Genomic DNA, 21,331 nt, shown 5'->3' on the forward strand with positions numbered 1-21,331 from the left:
ATTGAGCATTGTAGAGACCATGATGATTTAAGAGCTTCCTCCTATCCATCCTCAACCACAATCCAACTTTCATTATGGAAGCCCCAAAGATGATGAAAAGATGAAATAAGAATGATTTCTTTAGTAAATATTTTAGCTGACTTTCTGTCATTCATTACTATTCATCCTAGTAGCAAACTGACTGGGTAGATCTGTACAGAACAGGGGTAAAGTGTCAGAAAGGATAGGTGGTCCAGTAACTTGGAGCTACCTTAAGGACTGGGAGACCTACTTTCAAGTCCCCACTCCACTCAACAGCATCTCAGTGCTGCAGTTTCCAATCTGTGAAATGGGGTAACTCCAGACCCCAATGGACAACTCTGCACAGAGTCCTCTTTAACTTCAGAGAGGTCCCTGCAATTATAGGTGAGTCCTCACATGGAACCAAGTGGTAACAGATTAGCAGGGAAAGAATCCATCCCACTTCACCAGAACCCTGCAGGTTCTGCTCTTCTAGTAACATCTGACTTTTATCATTCAAATGAGCACATATGAGTTGGTGTAACTACTGGGAAGTTTAATGAGGTGCTGTGGTATTTTATTAGAGCAACTCAAATAGTTGGAAAAATTCTTCTTTGCAAGCTTTCAGGTACACTTCAGGCAGACACTTCCTCTGCCTGACAAAGGGTATTTGTACTCGAAAGCTTGTAAAGAAGAATGTTTCCATTCACGTTGACCTAATAAAAGATATGTGGTATTTTTAAATCACTCAGGAGCTGACTGCACCATCGTTCACCTCTAGTAATCCTCCTCCCAGGCAGAGTCCCGCTGCGACTAGATAGTGTCATGTTTCTGGGGCCAGTGTGCCCACGCAGCGCGTGGGAGGCCGACCGGAGAGCCCTGACTGAGCTCCCCTCCCTCCGCGCTCCTGCGCTGCAGGGCGCAGGGCCCCGAGCTCGCGCGACAGCCGCGTTGCGGGAAGACCCCGGCACGCCAGGCTGCCCTGCCCACAGCCCCCTGCACGACAGAAGGCGCGGGCCGGTGGTGGGCAACAAGCAGCAGCACCTCCCCCGCGGCCCGGCCGGGGGAGATCGCCAGTAAGTCCCCAGAACGGCCGCGGCGGGCGCTGCAGCTCTAGCCCCAAGCACCGCCCCTTCCCCCGCCAAGGGGCGTCACCACCTTCGAGGCAGAGCCCAGGGGGCGGGGCGGGGCGTACACACCTATACGTTATCTTCACTTTGCGAGTCGCGACTGAGTGACGTCACCGAGCGCGCCCGCCGCTGGTGGCTAGGGGTGGTGTTTGCTATTGTTCGGTGAGTTGCGGGTGGATGACATCATTGAGCGCGCCCGTCCTGGCGGGCATGGAGGCAGGGATGGAGGAGTTGATGCCGCGGCTGCTGCCAGTATGGGACTGCGAGCTCGCCGAGGACTTCGATCCCACCGCGCCCCCGCGGACGCCGCAGGAGTATCTCAAGCGGGTGCAGTAAGTGGGAGCGGGGAGCAGGAGCCGCCCCCCGCTCTGGGGCGAGCGGAGCGGACGGAGACGGGGCCGGGGCTGGGACCGCCCGTCCCACTGCACGTTCTAGCGCCGCCCGCCTCCGCGGGAAGCAGCTCCCCCGAGCTCTGCAGCTGGGCTGGCTCGGAGGGACCCCATGGGAGACTGAAGCACCGGCTTGACCACCGGGAGCCCTTTGCCTTGCCCCGGTGCTGCTGCACCGCCTAGCCTCGTGTCAGTGCCCTGCGGGATGCAGGAGCTAGTGCACTGCATACTGTAGGACCCACTGGGGTCTTTGCCGCAAATCTTCTGAGAGGGAGATGCTCTGGGCTGCATGTCTGGGCAGCACCATCTCACCCTGCTCACTCTCCTCTGGAGCCCCCAAGTGCCACTGTAGTGCCAATAACTGCTGAGTTTGGTGCCAGTGAATGTAACTGCTCTTTCCTTGTTTAAGATCTTGACATTTTTTGTTAACACCAACTTAAATAGAAACTTGCTTGCACACTCCGACACACAATCCGCCCCTCTTCCCCCCCCCCCCCCCCCAACATGACTCAGCCATGTTCATCTGTGTATCAGGGTAGTTTCTCTTAGGACTCTTTGACCCCATGCTGCACATCATGATCTGTTTTCCACCCCCACAGTATTATGTTGGAATTCATAGATGTTGGGGTCAGAAGGGACCTCAATAGATCATCGAGTCAGACCCCCTGCATAAGCAGGAAAGAGCGCTGGGTCTAGACAACCCCAGCTAGATACTCATCTAACCTCCTCTTGAGTAACATGGGAGCATTTGGAGTCTTTATCCAGTTTACTTTAATCAGAAGGATTAAAATGCAATCTTACTAGCTGTATATGTCAATAGGTAATAGCCTTCACTGCTGCCTCCAAAGGAAAGGTGGTCCTGTGGCTAAGGCAGAGAACTCCTGGAGTTGGGGATTTGGGATTCTGCTGACTGCCACAGCTTGGCTCATTTAAAACAAATTAACCTCTGCTCTCATTTTCTCTCTATAAAATGAGGGTATATACCTACTGTGGCCTAAATAGCAAGCTTAAAAGATGCCTGCATTTGTTTCTATTCCGTTTGTTTGTTTCTGTTAAAACCTTGCTGCATACCCTCTCCTAGAAGCATTCTCTCTTCTTTTCATTTTTTAATACATTCTCATACACAACTTAATTGTGCAAGTGCCTCATATTTTGATCTGGTCCCTATGCAAATATTACAACTATTTGCAAACTAATTATGTAATTCTAAGGAATGCAGCAGAGAGGGATTACAAATGTGTGGCGTTTTTTTCTTTTTAGGATTGAAGCTTCACAATGCCCAGATGTTGTTGTGGCACAGATAGACCCCAAAAAGCTGAGAAAGAAGCAGACCGTGAATATTTCAGTAAGTTTGTAGAGATATGTTCTTAAGAGACTTATAGAAAACACAGACTAAAATAAATGAAATGAGAATTCTAGGATAGAAAAATATTTGTATTAAAATACCTGGAAGTCTCAAGTAAATTTTAAAATATACTGTCCCTATATCTTAAAAGAATTTGGACAAGTAAATGGAATCTCCAGCCCTGCAGTCCAAATTCTGAATTGGTGGAAAAACTACAGTCTCTGTAAAACTCAGTTGTTCTAATGTATACCATATTTTCTTCATTCTAATATGAGGGTTCCCCCCACTTCATATAGAGGGAATCCCCTTGTCTTAGAAGTGAATACAAGGACAGAGAGCAGGCAGCTACAGAAGCTAAGACTTCAGCCCAGGCGTGGCCAGAATACAACCCATAGGCTGGATCTGGTCCACCAAGCATTTTATCCAGGTCGTGGCGGGTCACTCAGACCCATCTGGCTGAGGTGCAGGTGGCAGCCTAGGCTTTGGTGCGTGTGGATGGTCCCATCGTCCCCAGGCACACAGTGGGGCTGGGGCAGCGTGGCAGCCAGACTGTTTCCTGGCATCCTTGTTGGTGGCTGCTCTTTCTGGCTGCTACTGCCAATGTTGCCACTGCCACTGGATCCAGCCCTGCTGCCTGGGCATCCTGGTCCATCTACCCCGCACCTATCATTTGGGGGTGCTGGGGCAGGTGGGGTTTCCATAGACACTGGCCTGGGACCTCCATGGACAGGACACACTAGGCTGGGCGGATGGAATGGGGCTGTGGGCGTGCAAGAAGCAGTGTCTAAAGCTAGGATGGGTGGGTGGGGCCAGGATTGCAGGGCAGTAACAGCACAGGGCTGAGGCCTGGGCAGAGCCATGATGTCGAGAGCAGATTGCGGCTCTGCCCCAGGACCCGGCCCTGTGCTGTCACCACCCTGCAGTCCCATTCCATCTGCCCGGCCTAGTGCACCCTGTCTGGGGCTCCCAGTCCAGTCTCCATGGAGACCCTGTCTGTCCACTGTGTCTGGTACCCCCAGCAGTGAGTGCCCCCCTTATTCGTGCTTTGTGCATGCTGTAGCCTGGGGCACTGAGCACAGCCCCTTCCTGGTCACATAGAAGTGGCACATTACCAGCATGGCTGGTCTTACAGGACCAGACTGTGGTTGTGCTCAATGCCTCAGGCTAGAATGGGGACGGAGCCTGCTGGCCTGGAGCAGAGGCTGGAGGGGAAGTAGGGAGCAAAGGCTGGCAGAGGCAGGCAGGAGGCAGAGATGGTAGAGGACAAGTTTCTTGACCTTCCCATACTACATGCCCTCCTCCTGCCTGCTCCCCTACAGCAGTGGGGGGATGAATGAAAGATGAATCTCCAATAATTAGATCCTATACTTGGAAAATTATAACCAATTACATTCAGAGTCACTGCAGACTCCAGTAAATATGGTAACTTTTCCACAGGTTTGTTGTATTTCTATACACTAAATGTAACTGCCAGCTGAAGGTATATTTTATTTGTACCTTCAGTTGGCAGTTACATTTGGTGTATAGAAATACAACAAAATTGTGGAAATGTTACCATATTTACTGCATTTCTTTATAAGCAATGTAAAAAGGCTTATTACAAAACAGTTAAGATGCAATTATATCATATCTCTATTTGTGTTGATAAGTGCTACTCCAGCACTATCTTTTGTTTGCAGAGTACATTCTTGGACACTTGCATGGCTTTTTTATAACCAGTTTCTATGATTTATCTTAAATTGTCCTAGTCTGTCATCTTATGAGTGAAGAAGCATTGCTTTCTACTACTGTATTTACCCTAATCCAAAATGACTTTGAATTTAGGATGATGTCCCAGTAACTAGATTCTATACAAGGGAAATAATACATTTGTTATAATTTTGAATGTATACTATCTGATTATTGGAGGGTCAGCTTAAATTTGTCGCTCCCACTGCTGTGGTGAGAAAAGCAGTAACAAGGAGACAGTCAGATCCCCCACAACTCCTTGCCCCCTTCCCTTCTACCCCATGCTTATGCACTCTAGTCCCTGCCTCCCTACCATTGCCCACTCCCCCACCATTTGCCTGTTACGCTCCTCTACTGCCTGACTTCAGCCCTGATAAACAGCAGCAATAGAGGCAGCTCCATGTTTGGGCTGGAACTGCAGCAGTTCCCTGCTACTGCATGGTCTCCTCTACACTTTTCCCTGCTGCTGAAGGCTGAAGCTGTCACTGCTGCTGCCTGGCCAGGCTGGGGTGGCTCACACAGTGGGGAAGATTCATAGATTATAAGGCCAGAAGGGATCTCAGAAGATCATCAGGTGCAACTACCTGCAACAGGCAGGAAATACAAGTAGGGGTCAGATAACCCCAGCAAGTCTCCTCTTGAAAATTTCCAGGGTAGGTGATTGCACCACCTCTGGAGGGAGCTTATTCCACAGGCTGGACACCCTGACTGTGAAGAAGTTTTTCCTAAAGTTGAGCCTGAATCGGTCTTCCAGAAATTTGTGGCCATTACTCCTGGTTTTCCCCTCAAGTGCCCTGGTGAACAGTTGCTCACCAAGCCCTTAACGTACTCCTCTAGTGTAACAGTAAGCTGCTACCAGGTCCCCTCTCAGCCGCCTTTTCCTCAGGCTGAAGAATCCTAGATCCCTCAGCCTTTCCTCGTATGACTTGCCTTTTAAGACTCTGATCATATGGGTGGCTCTTCTTTGGACTCTCTCAAGCTTGCCCATTTCTTTGTTAAAGTGTGGTGTCCAGAACTGAACTCAGTACTCCAGCTGCGGTCTCACAAGTGCTGACTAGAGCGGAAGAATCACCTCCTTGGCTTTGCTGGAGATGCATTAATTGATGCATGCCAGAGTATTATTTGCCCTACTGGCTACAGCATCACACTGCTGGCTCATTCATACTGTGGTCTATTATTACCCCCAGGTTCCTTTCATTCGTGGTGCTAGTCAGTTTGGTGCCACCAAGCCTGTAGGTGTGCTGGGGGTTGCTTGTCCCAAGGTGGAGCACTTTACATTTCTCAATGTTGAACTTCCTCTGGTTCCGATCTGCCCAACTTGCTAGCCTGTCTAGGTCTACCTGTAACTGTAGCCTATCTTCAAGCATAACCACACTTCCCTATAACTTGGTGTCATCCGCAAACTTGGCCAGTGAGCTATTAACGATTTGGATGTGAGGATGAAGAAAGATGTTGAAAAGGAGTTTTGCTAGGGGTTCCGCAATGACTTCCGCCAGCTCCTTCAGCACTCTCAGACGAAGATAATCTGGTCCTGCTGACTTGCCTACATCTAATTTTATAAATTGGTCATACACCAGTTCTTCAGAAATAGTAGGAAGATGATTATTCCTACCATGCTCATCCTCTACTCTACCTGGTGTGGTTTTCCCCTTGGTCTGGTGAAAGACTGAGGCGAAGTAGTAATTCAGGAGTTCAGCTTTCTCCTGTGTGCTGGTAACCCGCTCTCTTGAGTTGTTGAGCAGTGGTCCCACACTCCCATTTGTTTTCCTCCTGTTCCCTATGTACCTAAAGAAGGACTTCTTGTTGTCCTTGATTCCCATTGCTAATCTGTTTGGTCGCTGCTTTAGCTTGTCTCATCTCTTCCCTGCAAGTACAGGCCATCATGGAATAGTCCTCATTGGAGCCTGCCCCAAGCTTCCATTGTTTATAAGCCTCTTTCTTAAGAGGACCATGATTTCCCTGTTTAGCCAAGTGGGAGCAGTGGGGAGAATGCGCAGTGGAGGTATCCCGTACATCTTCATCAGTCCCTTCCCTCCCTCCACACTGTGCAGCAGGGGTCGGCAGCCTATGGCACGCGTGCAGAGTGTGGCACGTGGCATGGTTTTTATTGGCACGCAGGCTGCTTCCCGCCCCAAGGGGTGGGAAGAGGTGTGCCCAGATTGAGCAACACATGGCTGCCCAGGAACAGCTTTATGCTGCTGCTAACCCCTGCATTAGATAGACTTGCCAGCACCAGACCCCAGCCCCAGAACACCCTGACCACACCGCCAGCCGCAACCAGATAAGAGACCCTGGTCCCAACCCCAGCCTGGCCCCGACCCCGGACCAGGGGCCATCTCCACCCCGATGGCCCCAGTCCCAACCCCGCGCTGCTGGCCATGTGCTGCTGGCAGGCCCAGCCCCAGCCAGCACCATCGCCACTGCGGGTCCCGGCCCAATGCCAGCACCGGGCCAGAGCCGTTGGCAGCATCAGGATGGAGCCAGGGCTGTGGACCTGCGTGGGCCCTGGCCCCATCCCGGCACTACAGATGGCCCCAGCCACGTGCTGCTGGCGGGCCCGTCCCTGACCGGCACCACCGCCCACCCCAGCCCAGTGCTGGTGCCAGGTCAGGGCTGTCAGCAGTGCTGGGATGAGGCCGGGGTCTGTGGATCTGCGCGGGCCCTGGGCCCATTCCAGCGCTGCCGGCAAGCCCAGCCCCAGCCAGCACCTCCACCACTTCCGCCCACCCCAGCCCAGCGCCACTGCTGGGCTGGGGCCATCTGCAGTGCTGGGAAGAGACTGGGGTCTGGGCCCATGGATGTGCGCAGACCCCGGCCCCATCTTGGCACTGCAGACAGCCCCGGCCACATACTGCCAGTGGGCCTGGCCCTAGCCAGCGCCGCCGGCCCCAGCCCAGTACTGCTGCCAGGCCGGGGCCCACACGGGGCTGGGGCCGTAAACCTGTGCTGGTGCTGCCACCATCCCAACCCCAGGCATGTGCTGCTGCCGGCGTTGGCCCGTACTGCTGGCGGGCCTGGCCTTGGCCCATGCCGCCAGCCCCTGCCCAGTGCTGCTACTGGGCTGGGGCCATTGGCAGTGTCAGGATGGGGCTGGGGCCTGTGCAGGCCCCGCACTGCCAACCGCTGGCAGCCAGCTGGGGCTGGGCTGGGCTGGGCCCAGGCCCTAGCCGCAGTGGTGGTGCCAGCTGCTGGTGGGCCTGGCTCCAGCCCTCAGCACCACCGCTGGCCCCAGCACAGTGCCACTGCTGGGTCGGGACCATCGGCCGCATCAGGATGTGGCCAGGGCCTGCGTGGGACCCAGACCCATCCCGGCACTGCCGAAGGCCCCAGCCCTGTGCAGGCCCAGCGCTAGCTGGCACTGCCACAGGCCCCAGCCCTGCGCAGGCCCAGCCTCAGCCCTGTGCTGCCACCGGCTGCATCCCGGCACTAGTGACTGCCGGGCTGCAGCCCTAGCCCCATGCTGCCAGTGGGCCCTGGCCCCGGCTCCAGCTGCAGCCCCATGCTGCTGGGTGGTCCTGGCCCCACAGCCCCAGCAGTTCACTGCCAGTGGGCCCCAGCCCCAGTCCCACGCTGCCCCTGGCCCCAACGGGCACAGTGCCAGCACCTGCTGTCTTCCTGGAGCTGGGAGACAGCCAGGGCTGGCGCAGGGAGGCAGCACTTGTTTGCAGCCTCCCAGCTGCAGCCAGCCCAGGTTTGTGGTAGCTGCTGATAGCCATGGAGCCTGGGCTGCTCCCAGAATCTGGCTGAGAGGATGGAAGCCCTGCTGCAAGCAGCCTGGGCTCCCTGGCTATCAGCAGCTACCCAGAAACTGGGTCAGCTGCAGTCAGGAGGCTACAAACAGCTGCTGCCTCCCCCAGATCCAGCCCTGGGCTCCAGGGAGATGGCAGATACTGATAATGCTCCCCAGTGTGCCGCCCTTGCCACCAGTTCTGCAGAGCAGCATATGAAACCTGGCACAGCAGGGGGTGCAGAAAGCTGCCTGCCGCTCTAAGCTCCCCACTGCCCTGGCCACACTTACTGCGCAGGTGGGGGTAGCAGCAAGGGGCTCAACCCTGTGTGCTGCTCACACTGCTCCCGTGCAGGGGAAGTGTGACCCAGGCAGCATGGAGCTTGCAGCAGCAGGCAGCTTCCCTGTGCTGCCACTCTGGGTCGCGCACACTGTGCTCAGGAGGGCAGCAGGGCCGGGAGTGCAGCGTGTGTGAGGGCAGCACAGCGGGGAGCATTGCTGGTATGTGCTGCCTCCCCGGAGCCCGGGGCTGGGTCTGGGAGGCAGCAGCTGTTTGCAGACTCCTGGCTGCGGCTGGTCCAGGTTCTGGGTATCTGCTGATAGCCACGGAGCCTGGGCTGGGGGGCAAGGAGCAGCAGAGGTACAAGCAGGGCTGGGGAGCAGGGGCTTTGGGTGGGGGACAAGGAGCACAAGCAGGGCATCCTGCTATGTACCCTCTGCCCTCATTTTGTTTTTCTGGCATACCGACACTCCAGCATCTTCCAAGGTAGGCATTGTGGGTTTTTCAGCACTCCAGCCAAAAAACATTGCCTACCCCTGCTGTACAGTCTTCCTTGTGCTCCCCCTGCATTGTGCCCCCTCCTCCACCATATAAGCCACCCTCGCCCAGCCAGGCAGCAACAAAAGCCCTAGCCCAGAGGCCAAGGGGCAGCAGTCACCTGCCCCAGGCCCATATTTGTATCTAAGATAAGGGTTTTTTTCCCCTCGTGTTGAATGGAGAAAAAAACTTGTCTTGGATTTGAGTAAATGTGTTTATATATCCCCCGGATCTTTGTTCTGTCTACTTCAGCATGACTTAGGTAATTTTGTCTTGAGGAGAATTTGTTTTCTGATTCATCACTGTTAGAGGCTGGCTTTCAGTGTCAACTTACTCCATGGCTCAAAGGTGAATAATAATCTTGGATTCTTCTGTCTCATTTTTTTTTTTATGGTACTACTTTCAAATACACATGGAAGGATATTTATATTCCTTTCTCTTAATAAATGTTTTAACTATAAACACTGAAAAGTGGTTTCATCCCCCAAATTCTTATTAGAAATTCAGGTGCTTGTATGTGGTAAGCTGGAAATGTAATTTTTCTTCCATCTTATTTCTTGAAAACTCCTTCTGTGGCTGGATAATACCCCTTAATTTATATAGCAGATCTATTTAGGACACCAAATGCAGTGTCGCCAACTGTCATGATTTTGGGCATTTTTCTTCAAGTCTATGCTTCAGGAATGTGAAAAACTTAGCACTTTCTTTTATATATAGTTATATACATATATAAAAGAAAGAGCTAAGTTTTTCACATTCCCAAAGTGTAGACTTTAAGAACAACGCCAAAAATCATGAGAGTTGGCAACACTGCATATGTCTTCAGTACAGCTGAACATTTAGTAGTCAAAACACATTTTTTAGACTTTGTATAGAATGTGGAACCTTCTTGTTGACGAGGTTCTGTTTTTATTAAGAATTATGGCTTCAGTGGTTGGGAGGATTAACTTCATAGTCTCAAAAAGGAGCCATATCAAAGCAGAACTTGTCTTGATTTCGTTAGTTTTGCATGCTTCAAGTAGAAATTCTTAATTTTAGACTCAGTCAGCTTAGATTCTTTTTCTACTCCTTTTTTCATAACAGTTATTGCCTGTGCTTTATTAGCTCTCAGGATGCCAACCTGCCCCTGAAGGATATTCTCCAACTCTCAAATGGCAGCAGCAACAAGTGGTCCACTTTTCAGCTGTTCGTCAGGTAAAGAACAGTGTTTTTTCAAACTAGTACAGTATAGTTTGGTGGATTTTTTCTTACAGGGAGAGGGATGATCTAGTTGTTTTGTGGGGTTTAACATTTGATGGAAGAAAATAATAGATAAAGCAGTTCTGTTTCACATTAGAAAATCTCTTGAGGGCTTTCTGCCATCATATGGTCATGTGGTTGTTTGTTTGTAAAGTTAATTTACCCTGAAAACAGAGTTCCAAAGAAAGTCTTGGAAAAAAGAATTATCCTCAACCAGCATAAGGGACAAAATAATTCCTTAATGTTAAAAGGAATATTATCAAGTAGTTAACTACACAGAATCTAAGTTTTGTCCTAAAACAGAAAGTATTGGGTCAAATACTAATACAAACATGTTGGTGAACTCTTAAAATTGAGGCTGAAATGTTCTCCTTCCAGTCCAGCAATTGGGTTTAAATGGATGGAACTTGCTTTAATTACTATCTTTTTGGTTATCTTTAGGATCAAGTTTAAGTAGATTAAAGAATGTGTGTATTTTTCCTTCCATAGATCATTACAAATTGTTAACCAGAGTTTACTACTTAATCTGAATTACATTAAAAGAAATGCATGAAATATTTGGCCAATTATTCATTCATTCATTCACAACAATGTGAAATCTAACATTTTCCTAAAAAAATACTCCTTCAACAGGTGTTTTTAATGGTTATGAAGAACTATTAAAGCACATGGAAGATGAAAACAGTTTTGATTTAGAATAACATAACCATGAAATATAAAATAAAGTGTGTTTATTGTTATCCTTTAGAGTCTGAACAAGCACAGAAATCACTGGAAGTCACAGAATTTGGACAGCAATGTTACAATGGTCAGTAGAATTTTTATTACACTTTAGGAAACAATTTTTTTTTAATTGTTAATGTATCCTGATGGCGGGCATGCTGTAGTAATTGTGTTCATCTTGTGAATCCTGATCTACAATTTATCCATTCTTTCTTGGTTTTTGTTTTTTTTGTGTTTTTTTTTTAAGAGATTTGAGTCTTTCAGTGTTTTTGCTGCCTGTGAGAACTAATCTACACTGACTTTTTCAGCCAAAATCAGAAGATGAAGAAGGCTGGAAAAAGTTTTGTCTGGGTGAAAAAGCATATTCAGAAACAGTTACAGTAGCTGATAATGAAAATCTAGGAATTGATTATATACAGGTAGGCTACTTAGTTCTTGGTTATTCTACTTCATTAAAATATTTAAGAAGTTGCCCTACTGTGACGTATACTGGGGCTGAGGTCAGTAAAACTGACAGGTTGAAAGCAGGTTGCCTAATGAGCTTGCTACCTAATTCCCTACTATACAAAGTGGGACCCTAGATAAATCGGAGCTTGGACTTACACCTAAGTTTCCAAATGAGATAAAGTAACTCTTTTGGATTATTGTTAATTGATACAAAATTATAGGCTGTCTTTTGTGCATGTAACTACTGGAGCATAGCCAGCTTCAATGTTTTGATGATCAGATGCAGCCCTTGAAACAACTTGACCAATAAATAAGAGCTTTGCTAGAGTAGGCCCTGGAAGGCATGCGTACATAGAGGAAAAAAGTGTTGGGGCCTAACCAGGTTTTGTGATGCTCTTGCCATGCCCCTGAAACAACAGTAAGAGAGCAAAAAAAATAGTGTTTCTATAAATTCAGAATATAATTAAGATGGTGAGATCTGAAAGAAATTAAGTTTAGGTCCTTTTAAATCTGATGCCTCACCCAGTATGTAGAGGCTTTTAAATTAACTATTTTGCTACATTATTGCTGTTACCATTATTTATTCTACCTGGCATTTTGAAGATGAGTAGTTAAGACTAGATGTTTTGAACAAACATTGCTTGAAAAAATAAATGGATGTGTGTCCTGTTCAGACTTTGTTCTAATTTAAACCTTAAAACTTTATTTGGGAAATGTCTTTACTTTGTGCGTTACAATTCCAATCTGGCTTTTCTTTCAGATGGGCTTTCCTCCTTTGCTAAGTATTGTTAGCCGAATGAATCAAGTAAGTTTATTTGTACTTAGCAAAAATGTTTGGGGGAGGAAGGGGTTGCTTTTTAATAATTTACCTATCAAATGTAGATATACCTCATCTATTAGAATCATAGTGTGAAAGAGAATTGGCTAATTATTTCATTGGCAGTGCCTGAAACAAGTGTTGGACTGTTTCAAACAACTGTCTGTTTCTCACTTACTTAAATTGATGTATTTTTTAATTTTGAACCAGGGTGGATAAAAATCAATCATTTTAAAAAATGTAATTGGATTTTTATTTAAATCACATTTTTAGATTTAATCATATATATGATGACTTAAAAAAAACCAAAACCTATATAAATACAGTTTTAAGATATGTTAAAGCTTAAAGATATCATCAGGGAATAGGGATTATAACTTCTAATTATATACTATTTGAGACAATATATTCATGTAACCTTTTTAGAAAAAGTTTATGAATAGGTCACAACAGGCCATGGACTATATTAGGGGTCCAGTCTTATGAGGTTCCAAGAGGCTCTGCTATAGATTTGTAAAGATTTAAAGAAAACCACTCTACTCAATGGGACTCAGTGCTCAGTCTGGAAGATCCCATTAAGCATCTGTGATGCTTAGTTTCAGTTCTCAAACAGTGGATTTGTGTCTCCAGAGATAACATCCTTGTTAACAGCAGTCTATGGAGATGAAAGAGAACAGACCTGCTTACCTACTCATCGGCATTGTAGTCTCTCTGCAGGTTTTTGTAGACAATCAAGCCCTTGCCTTTCTCTAAAAGTGCAAAGTTTCAAGAAGTTAAATGAATAAAGGATATCAAATGACAAGAATGCACTTTTGTAGATAAGTGATTAAATCAAGGCTTCTTGACCAGAGATTTAAATCAAATCCATCCTATTTTGAACTGTTTAGCAATAATTGCTGATAATATGCAAGTTCTCTGGCATAACTTCTCTTAATCCAGATGTTTAAAAAATTGCTTAACTCTAGGGGTGTACTTATACAGAATTTTGGGGGCTGATACCGCTAGCTCATTTTTAAGGAGGCATATCAGCTAACATGGATCCGATTTCCAATACAGTTGCATCCAACTGGTAAGTCTATTGCGGTGGACAGGGAGGGGGGAGAGAAGGGGTGTTGGGGGCGGAATAGATCACCACCCCCCACAGTGAGGGAGGGAGTAGGGCAGGCACTGCCCACTGGGGCAGAACGAGGCATGGGACTGAGCTGCAGCTTGTCTGGGGGGCAGCTCTCACCACTGCATGCACCCAGGTGGGGGGGATGGGGATGTGCCCTGGATCTGCATTAGGGGAGGGGGTTTGAGCTGGGGCCAGGGCTGTGCTTGGCTCTTCCTGGTGTGTGGGGGCTGCAGGACTGCACTCAGAACTGTGCTCCCAGTGTGTGGGGGCTGCGCTCATGGTGGCTGGCAGCACTGGGAGGGAGCTAGGGGGGCTTCAGCCACCCCAAAATTTGCTGTAGGCCCCTCTGGGCACCGTCCGCCCCAAGCACAGCCCCCACGCACTGGGAGCGCAACCCCACATGCCAGGAAGAGCCTGGCACACCCCCACCCCACAGGCCCCCCATGCAGATCCGGGGCACATGCCCTCCCACCCGTTCCCCCCCATGCCCTCCTGGAGTGCACACAATGGCAGGAGCTGCCCCTCCCACCCCATGTCTCCCGGACAAGCTGCAGCTCAGTCCTACAATCTACCCCGCCCCAGCAGCGCCTGTCCCAGCCCCTCCCTCCTTCACCAAGAGGGGCATTGATCTGCCCCCCCATGCTCCCCTTCCACCACAACAGACTTACCAGCTGCATGGAACTCTCCAAGCTGCTGGGCTGTGCTCTTTGCCGCCTACGTGCTGCACTACAGCTGTGCACATGCGTGAGCATTTATCAGCCAAGTGATCAGCCGCATCAGGCCGATTTCCAATGCAATCAATTTCAGTGCTGATCCGATATCAAACTGATGTATCAGTGCACCTTTACTCCTGTTAATACTTCCAAATACAGCTAACTTAGTTTGAGTTACACACACTAACTTGTTTGTTGTGTGTAACTGATTTTCTTTTATCAACTTAAATATTTTCTTTAAATGTGATTGCATGTGCCCTTGTTTTCCTGTATAATGAGACAAGGCACCTGATTTTTTTTGCCTTAGTCTCTCAGTACTGAGTAATCCAAATTTATTCAGACTAATATGGACATTTTCCCAGGCCTCTAATTATTTCAGCTTTCTGTCCCACTTTGGGCATTTTTATTTTCTTACTATTTAATCTCAGTCCCTTCTAGAAACTGCTGTTACCAAATTTCCTATTGTATGTGTAATAACGGCATGTGATAAACGCCCTGTCTAGATGCACTGTAGAAGTGAAATAAATGTTATGTCACTATGCAAAGTGGAGTCACTTGTTCAAGTCTTCTAATCTAATTACACTGTAAAAGCATCAAATATGTGCAATAGCTGTTTTTACACAGCGACTCTTTCAAATGTCTTGTTCTTTTTTCCTGTCTTTGAAAGGCAACTGTAACTAGTGTCCTGGAATATCTGATTAACTGGTTTGGGGAGAAAGAGTTTACTCCAGAGCTGGTAATTTTAATTTATTCTGTCTACCTACACATGAATTTGAGAAAATTATGCGCTATCAAAATGATACAAGGAGAAGGATGCACAAACCTCATTGTACTTGCTATTGCTATTAAAGTAATATAAATATGTTTCATGTGAGGGTATTCTGTATATTGCTGCCATCTTTTAGATTAAAATACTGCTGTAATTCATGAGTCACTCAGTCTTAAAAATGAACAAAACTTTTTGAGAAATGCCACCTATTCTCATTATGTCTGCAGTTATTTTTCCTATGAGTTCTATTAAAACAACTACTTGTATTTCTTTCTAATGAATCTATTCCTGAAACAACCTCAGACTCCAGTGTGTTTTGCATCTTATTTTCCATATATGTACATCAATTGCACATCCTGTGCCCTCCTTTTCAGTTCACACACACGTACTACAAAACAAAATTGCAACTATAGCCAGCATACCCTTTAATTTCTTTCCACTACAGCAATGAGAAGAGCTGCACTGTTCAGGATTGAAGCTCCTGTGTTACAGGTTCCTATCACATTCAAAAATAGGACTTTTCATTGACTGCATAGTAAAATTAAGGTTGCACAGCTTGAGACTTGGTTTCCTGTAGGGTTTTTTTGTTTGTTTTAACAGGGCTTTGGGGGGGGGGTTAGTTTGTGAGGGTTTTTTTGTTGGGGTTTTTTTTGCATATTTAGCTATTTCCTCTAATGTTCGCACAATGCCTCATTAGGCTTTGAAATGAACTCCAATGCTTTCTAGCCTTTCATCCTCAATCTTTCTAAAAATATAGAAGCTTTTGCCCAAAATTAAGCATGAAGAATATAACTAACTTTAAGTAAAAAATTAAGTTTTGTAAAGGTAACTTTAACTATAGAAATTTGTATCAAATGAATGCAGTAAACCTTGCTACTTGATCTTTTAATACTACTATCAGGATGAAAATTATTAGAAATTCTGGAGTCCTCAGACTGAACATGGTTCCCAGTTTTGTTTATGGACACTTGCTGTATTAGAACTGATCAGTGATGCAGTAGGAAGATAGGAATAATTTATTTGTTTTTAGATTTATTTCTGAATAGATGTTTTTCTTCAGATGACTTCATGAAATTGAAAAGGTTTTCGCCGTTAGATGCCCTCAGCCAATCCTTGGAAAGGCCCCATGAAACGTACTGATTTCCGTAACAATAGTGACTTGCCTCTAAAGTATGTAGTAAAGGGCACTTAATTGGAATAAAAAGAAGTCTTTCTAAAATCATTTTCTAACCACTTTAGAAAAAAAAGAAAAATTTTGAGCTGCATTAACAAAAGTATTGTATGTAATTTACAAGAGACAGTCATGCCACTCTTCAACCCTGGTTAGGCCCCATCTACAATATTATGTCCTGTTCAGGGAACTGCATTTTAGGAAACATCTTGAAAAACTGTCAGAGTCAAAAAATGAGTGGTGACGATAAGGGGGTTGGAATGCAAGCCATTTAAGGAAAGACTGATATGTGGGTGAATTATAGACTGGAGAAAACAAGATTACAGGGTGGCATGAAACGTTTTAAAATATTTGAAAGGCTGCCACGAAGAGGGCCTCTGTTCTCCCTGACTACAGAGGACAGGATGTAAGGTAACGTGTAAATTGCAGAAAAACAAATTTAGGGAAAAATCCTTAAGAGCAGTAGGACAATGGAACAAACGGACAATGGAAGTTAAGGAATCTCCTTTATTAGAGGTCTTAAGAAGCGGCCAGATAGGGATCTGTCTGGAATGGTTATAGGAATAGCTTATCCTGCATTTTTTTTGCAGGGGATTGGGGACCCTCAGTGTCCCCTCCCTGTGTGGATGTTATTTCATAATGCGTACGACTTGTGCATGAGACCAGTATCTAGTTCCAGTAGCATCCCAAAGATCTGGGGTGTCCAACTGACAACCTACAGGCCGTAAGCAACCTGCAAGGGACTAATCTATTCTCCCTGTTGCTGCTGGCTTAGCAGCCAGCCTCTGGGCTTTCCCTCTGGCTCCCACTTCCTGTGCCTGTCCCAGGGGTGGTGCAACATGCAGGAGCCTATGATGCAGGGAAGCCTGCAGCTGGTGAGTTGAGGGGTGCTGCCCATGTACAGTGGAACAGTAGCTCAGGTGTGTGGTGTAACAGGAGAGGACTGTCCGACTGGTAGCCCATAGGCATGGTTTAGCAGGGTGGGAACCTGCAGGCAAGGGAGGGAAGGGGTTGTATGGAGCGGGGTGGGGGTGGCTGCCTGTGTGCACTGTGTAGCACTGGGTGGGATGTGGGTCAGAAGGTGCTTTGGTTTGCTCTTTCAGTGTGCAGCCCCCAGGTGCTGAGAAGTTGGGACAGCCCTGCTATGGAATAGAAAAGCCTAGTGCATGGGAATGGTGGTATGTAAACCAGTCACTTTTAATTATAAGCTGATAAATTTTCCCTTTTTGTACTTTAATATATGTAGGGTAGATGGCTTTATGCTCTGCTGGCATGTCTTGAAAAACCTTTATTGCCTGAAGCCCACTCTCTAATTCGCCAACTGGCAAGGCGATGCTCTGAAGTTAGAGTACTAGAGGTAAGATCCAACTTAAAATCATACAGAATTGGGGCTGGAAGGGACCTCAGGAGGTCATTTAGTTCAACCCCCTACTCGAAGTAGGACCATCCCCAATTAAAGCATCCCAGCCAAGGCTTTGTCTAGCTGGGTCTTAAAAACCTCTGAGGATGGAGATTCCATAACATCTCTGAGTAACCTGTTCCAGTGCTTCACTACCCTCCTAATGTGAAAGTTCTTCCTAACATCTAACCTAAACCTCCCTTGCTGCAACTTCAAACTATTGCTCCTTGTTCTATCATCTGTCACCACTGAAGACAGTTTAGCTCCATCCTCTTTGGAACCACCCTTTAGGTAGCTCAAGGCTACTATTAAATCCCTCTCATTTAATTTGGAGAACAGAAAATTGACAAAGTCCTGCAGCCTCTTCTCATAAGCCATGTGCCCCAGCCCCCTAACCACTTCTGTTGCCCTCCACTGGGACCCTCTCCAATTTGTCTACATCCTTTCTGTGGGGGTGGTGGGGGAGCAAAACTGGATACAGTACTCCAGATGTGGCCTCATCAGTGCTGAATAGAAGGGAATAATCACTTCCCTTGATCTGCTGGCAACACCCCTACTAATGTATCCTAGTATGCTATTAGCCTTCTTTGCAACAAGGGCACACTATTGGCTCCTCTTCAACTTATTGTCCACTATAACTCCCTGGTCCTTTTCTGTAAAAGTAGAAGAGTTACAGTGGTGTGGGGATGATCTGACAGTTGTGGAAAAACTAGGACTCTGGAATACTCTTTCAACTAACTGAAGATCTAACTGGGTGTAGATTGTTTTTCATTCACTTAAATAATCATTAATTTCTGGGGACATTTGAGATTATTGTAGGAGCTCAACAAGCTGTTTAATATTATTTTCTGAACCACAGTAGCAAGTATCTGATCTAATATTTTTGTTTTGCAGGAGAACAAGAGTGAAGAAAGAGTGTCTGCTCTAAATTTGCTAATCTGTTTGGTTAGCAGGTACTGCAAATTAGATATCTAAATAAAAATTACAATGACTTTTTGCATTATATGTTGTATGTACATATGTTCTCATAATCTATATTCTTTCCAGGCAAAGAAAACCAATCCAAGCTTTTGTATACTGTAATATACGTTTGCTCTACTGAAAGGATCTGGTCTTGCCTTGGTGCTGCTAAAACAAGCATGTATCAACTCCCTCCAAAAAGTGGGGGTTTTCTAATGTCCTGATGATCAGCTACTGGTCTTTGAGTAAACCTGATGCTATTCATAGGAAAACAAGTATTTTGGCATGAGTGTTTTTAATACTCCCCTTGACAATAAATATACTGTAAAATAAAGGAAAGACATGTAAAAAACATTCTAATTTGCCTTTGAAAGACCAATATATTTCACTTGTCTCTCTCCAACAGGTATTTTGATCAGCATGACCTAGCTGATAAACCATCCTAATCTGTGCTTGGCCTCCAAGCATCTTGCATCATCTGACTACCTATGGCACTATCAGGAGTAACAGTCAGTTGCAGTGCAGATATGAAGTACCATAAAACCTCTCCAATACAATCTCTTGATAATGGATTTGGAACAGTTGTCAGTAGTAAAATTTAAACTGATTTGGCTTATTACACGAATTACTTCTGATGTGAAGAGTCACCACTGAAATGCCTACCCACTTCACACAAACCTCTGTCCAGCAGAAAGCCATAAACCAACTGAACTGTAGGTATGCAAGAACAGTTGATCCTTTAAACTTCTGGAATACAAGTTTACTTGTTTCAGTGGAATTACCATATGAATAAAGACTTCTAGGACTGATTCAAGCTTCATAGTTTTAAAATGCAACAGACTTAAAGCAATACAGCACTTCCATGAACACACCAACAGAAAGGTTGGGGGGGGCGGGTTGTGAAAGGGTTTTTGTGTGAAATTTTACAATAAAATTTTCAAAACTACTTAAGCTTGTATGGTGTCTCAAAACAGTATTTGTCCAAATATATTTTGACTGCACCTTCTAGATCAGGGCTACCCAACTTCTAAGCAGCAGGGGGCTGGGCAACTCCTGACAGGCAGAAAAGCTGCAACAAGAGTGGTTGAGGGAAAGGAGGGTGGGAAGGTGGAGACTAGCTGCTATTGCAGTCACAGCCATAGATGGCAAGAGTGGCCAGGCAGGAGCCTGAGACCCACAACTTAACCCCTTGTTGGCTGCCAGTTGGACAGACCTGTTCTAGATGTCTTCAGAATTAACAGTTCTCTTTATATGAACATACAGGGGAGACTCCTGAATATTCAAAATCAGCAGAAATTTGGTACCTGGACTAAGGCCATAAAATCTACTCAAACTCTAGTCCTCATGTCTGCAGGGGTTTAGGTTGTAGCCTTGTTGGTCTAAGGACAGAGGCAGACAAGGTTCCTTGGGTGAATTTGATATCTTTTATTAGACCAAGCCAAATAGTTGGAGAAAAGTTATTAAGCAAGCTTTTGGGTTCAAAAACCCTTCATCAGGCTAAGGAAGGTTCAGTACTGGTTAGTGAAACAGTTTAACTGAACAGAACAGAAACACACTTATACTCTCTCCTTTTAATGAGTGTGTTTAGTGGACACCATGAACAAGTCTGTATCTCTTCAACTTGCCCCACTGGGATCTTATTCATAGATTCATAGATGTTAGGGTCAGAAGGCACCTCAATAGATCATTTAGTCCAATCCCCTGCATAGGCAGGAAAGAGTGCTGGGTTTAGATGACCCCCCTTGATGCTTATCTAACCTCTTGAAGACCCCCAGGGTAGGGGAGAGCACCACCTCCCTTGGGAGCCCATTCCAGACTTTGGCCACTCTAACTGTGAAGAAGTTCTTCCTAATGTCCAATCTAAATCTGCTCTCTGCTAGCTTATGGCCATTATTTCTTGTAACCCCCAGGGGCGCCTTGGTGAATAAAACCTCACCAATTCCCTTCTGTGCCCCCATGGTGAACTTATAGGCAGCCACAAGGTCGCCTCTCAACCTTCTCTTGCAGAGGCTAAAAAGGTCCATGTTCTCTAGTCTCTCCTTGTAGGGCTTGGCCTGCAAGCCCTTAACCATACGAGTGGCCCTTCTCTGGACCCTGTCCAGGTTATCCACATCTCTCTTGAAGTGTGGTGCCCAGAATTGCACGCAGTACTCCAACTGCGGTCTGACCAGCACCCGATAGAGGGGAAGTATCACCTCCTTGGATCTATTCGTCATGCATCTGCTGATGCACGATAAAGTGCCGTTAGCTTTTCTGATGGCTTCATCACACTGCCGACTCATGTTCATCTTGGAGTCCACTAGGACTCCAAGATCCCTTTCCGCTTCTGTGCCACCCAGCAGGTCATTTCCTAGGCTGTAGGTGTGCTGGACATTTTTCCTCCCTAGGTGCAGCACTTTGCATTTCTCCTTGTTGAACTGCATTCTGTTGTTTTCTGCCCACTTGTCCAACCTGTCCAGGTCTGCTTGCAGCTGTTCCCTGCCCTCCGGTGTGTCCACTTCTCCCCATAGCTTTGTGTCATCCGCAAACTTGGACAGAGTACACTTCACTCCCTCGTCCAAGTCGCTGATGAAGACATTGAAGAGTATCGGTCCAAGGACCGAGCCCTGCGGCACCCCACTGCCCACACCCTTCCAGGTCGAAACCGACCCATCCACTACGACTCTCTGGGTGCAACCCTCTAGCCAATTCGCCACCCGCTGGACTGTAGTCATCCAAGTCACAGCCTCTTAACTTGTTCACCAGTATGGGGCGGGATACAGTATCGAAGGCCTTCCTGAAGTCTAAGTATACGACATCCACCCCTACTCCTGCATCCAGGCGTTTTGTAACCTGGTCATAAA

The 21,331-nt window shown here is 46.7% G+C and overlaps 1 protein-coding gene across 2 annotated transcripts; it reads left to right on the top strand.

Annotated features, from left to right (window-relative positions):
* The first annotated feature begins 810 nt into the window (after nt 1-810).
* Nucleotides 811-19,434, top strand: GEMIN2 (gem nuclear organelle associated protein 2). Of its 2 annotated transcripts, none has more exons than XM_059723070.1 (10): nt 811-1,076; nt 2,780-2,864; nt 10,241-10,330; nt 11,124-11,183; nt 11,407-11,517; nt 12,306-12,350; nt 14,857-14,925; nt 17,376-17,486; nt 18,423-18,481; nt 18,895-19,434. In XM_059723070.1, the coding sequence occupies exons 1-10, from the start codon at nt 826-828 to the stop codon at nt 18,932-18,934; spliced, it is 921 nt and encodes a 306-aa protein (XP_059579053.1). In that variant the 5' UTR covers nt 811-825; the 3' UTR covers nt 18,935-19,434. The 2 variants fall into 2 exon arrangements, with proteins under 2 accessions (XP_059579053.1, XP_006268400.1); XM_006268338.4 differs by lacking the exon at nt 811-1,076 and adding an exon at nt 1,255-1,462.
* Nucleotides 19,435-21,331: the final 1,897 nt, after the last annotated feature.

The sequence above is a fragment of the Alligator mississippiensis genome, chromosome 2, assembly GCF_030867095.1.
Source record: "Alligator mississippiensis isolate rAllMis1 chromosome 2, rAllMis1, whole genome shotgun sequence".
NCBI classification, from domain to species: domain Eukaryota; kingdom Metazoa; phylum Chordata; order Crocodylia; family Alligatoridae; genus Alligator; species Alligator mississippiensis.

What these genes read in the sequence shown, in the direction of transcription:
- GEMIN2 (XM_059723070.1), top strand. Translation starts at nt 826, where the DNA reads ATGTTTCTGGGGCCAGTGTGCCCACGCAGCGCGTGGGAGGCCGACCGG. An exon ending in TTGTTAGCCGAATGAATCAA is followed by an intron (nt 12,351 to 14,856) that starts GTAAGTTTATTT and finishes TGTCTTTGAAAG; the next exon opens with GCAACTGTAACTAGTGTCCT. An exon ending in AAGAGTTTACTCCAGAGCTG is followed by an intron (nt 14,926 to 17,375) that starts GTAATTTTAATT and finishes TAATATATGTAG; the next exon opens with GGTAGATGGCTTTATGCTCT.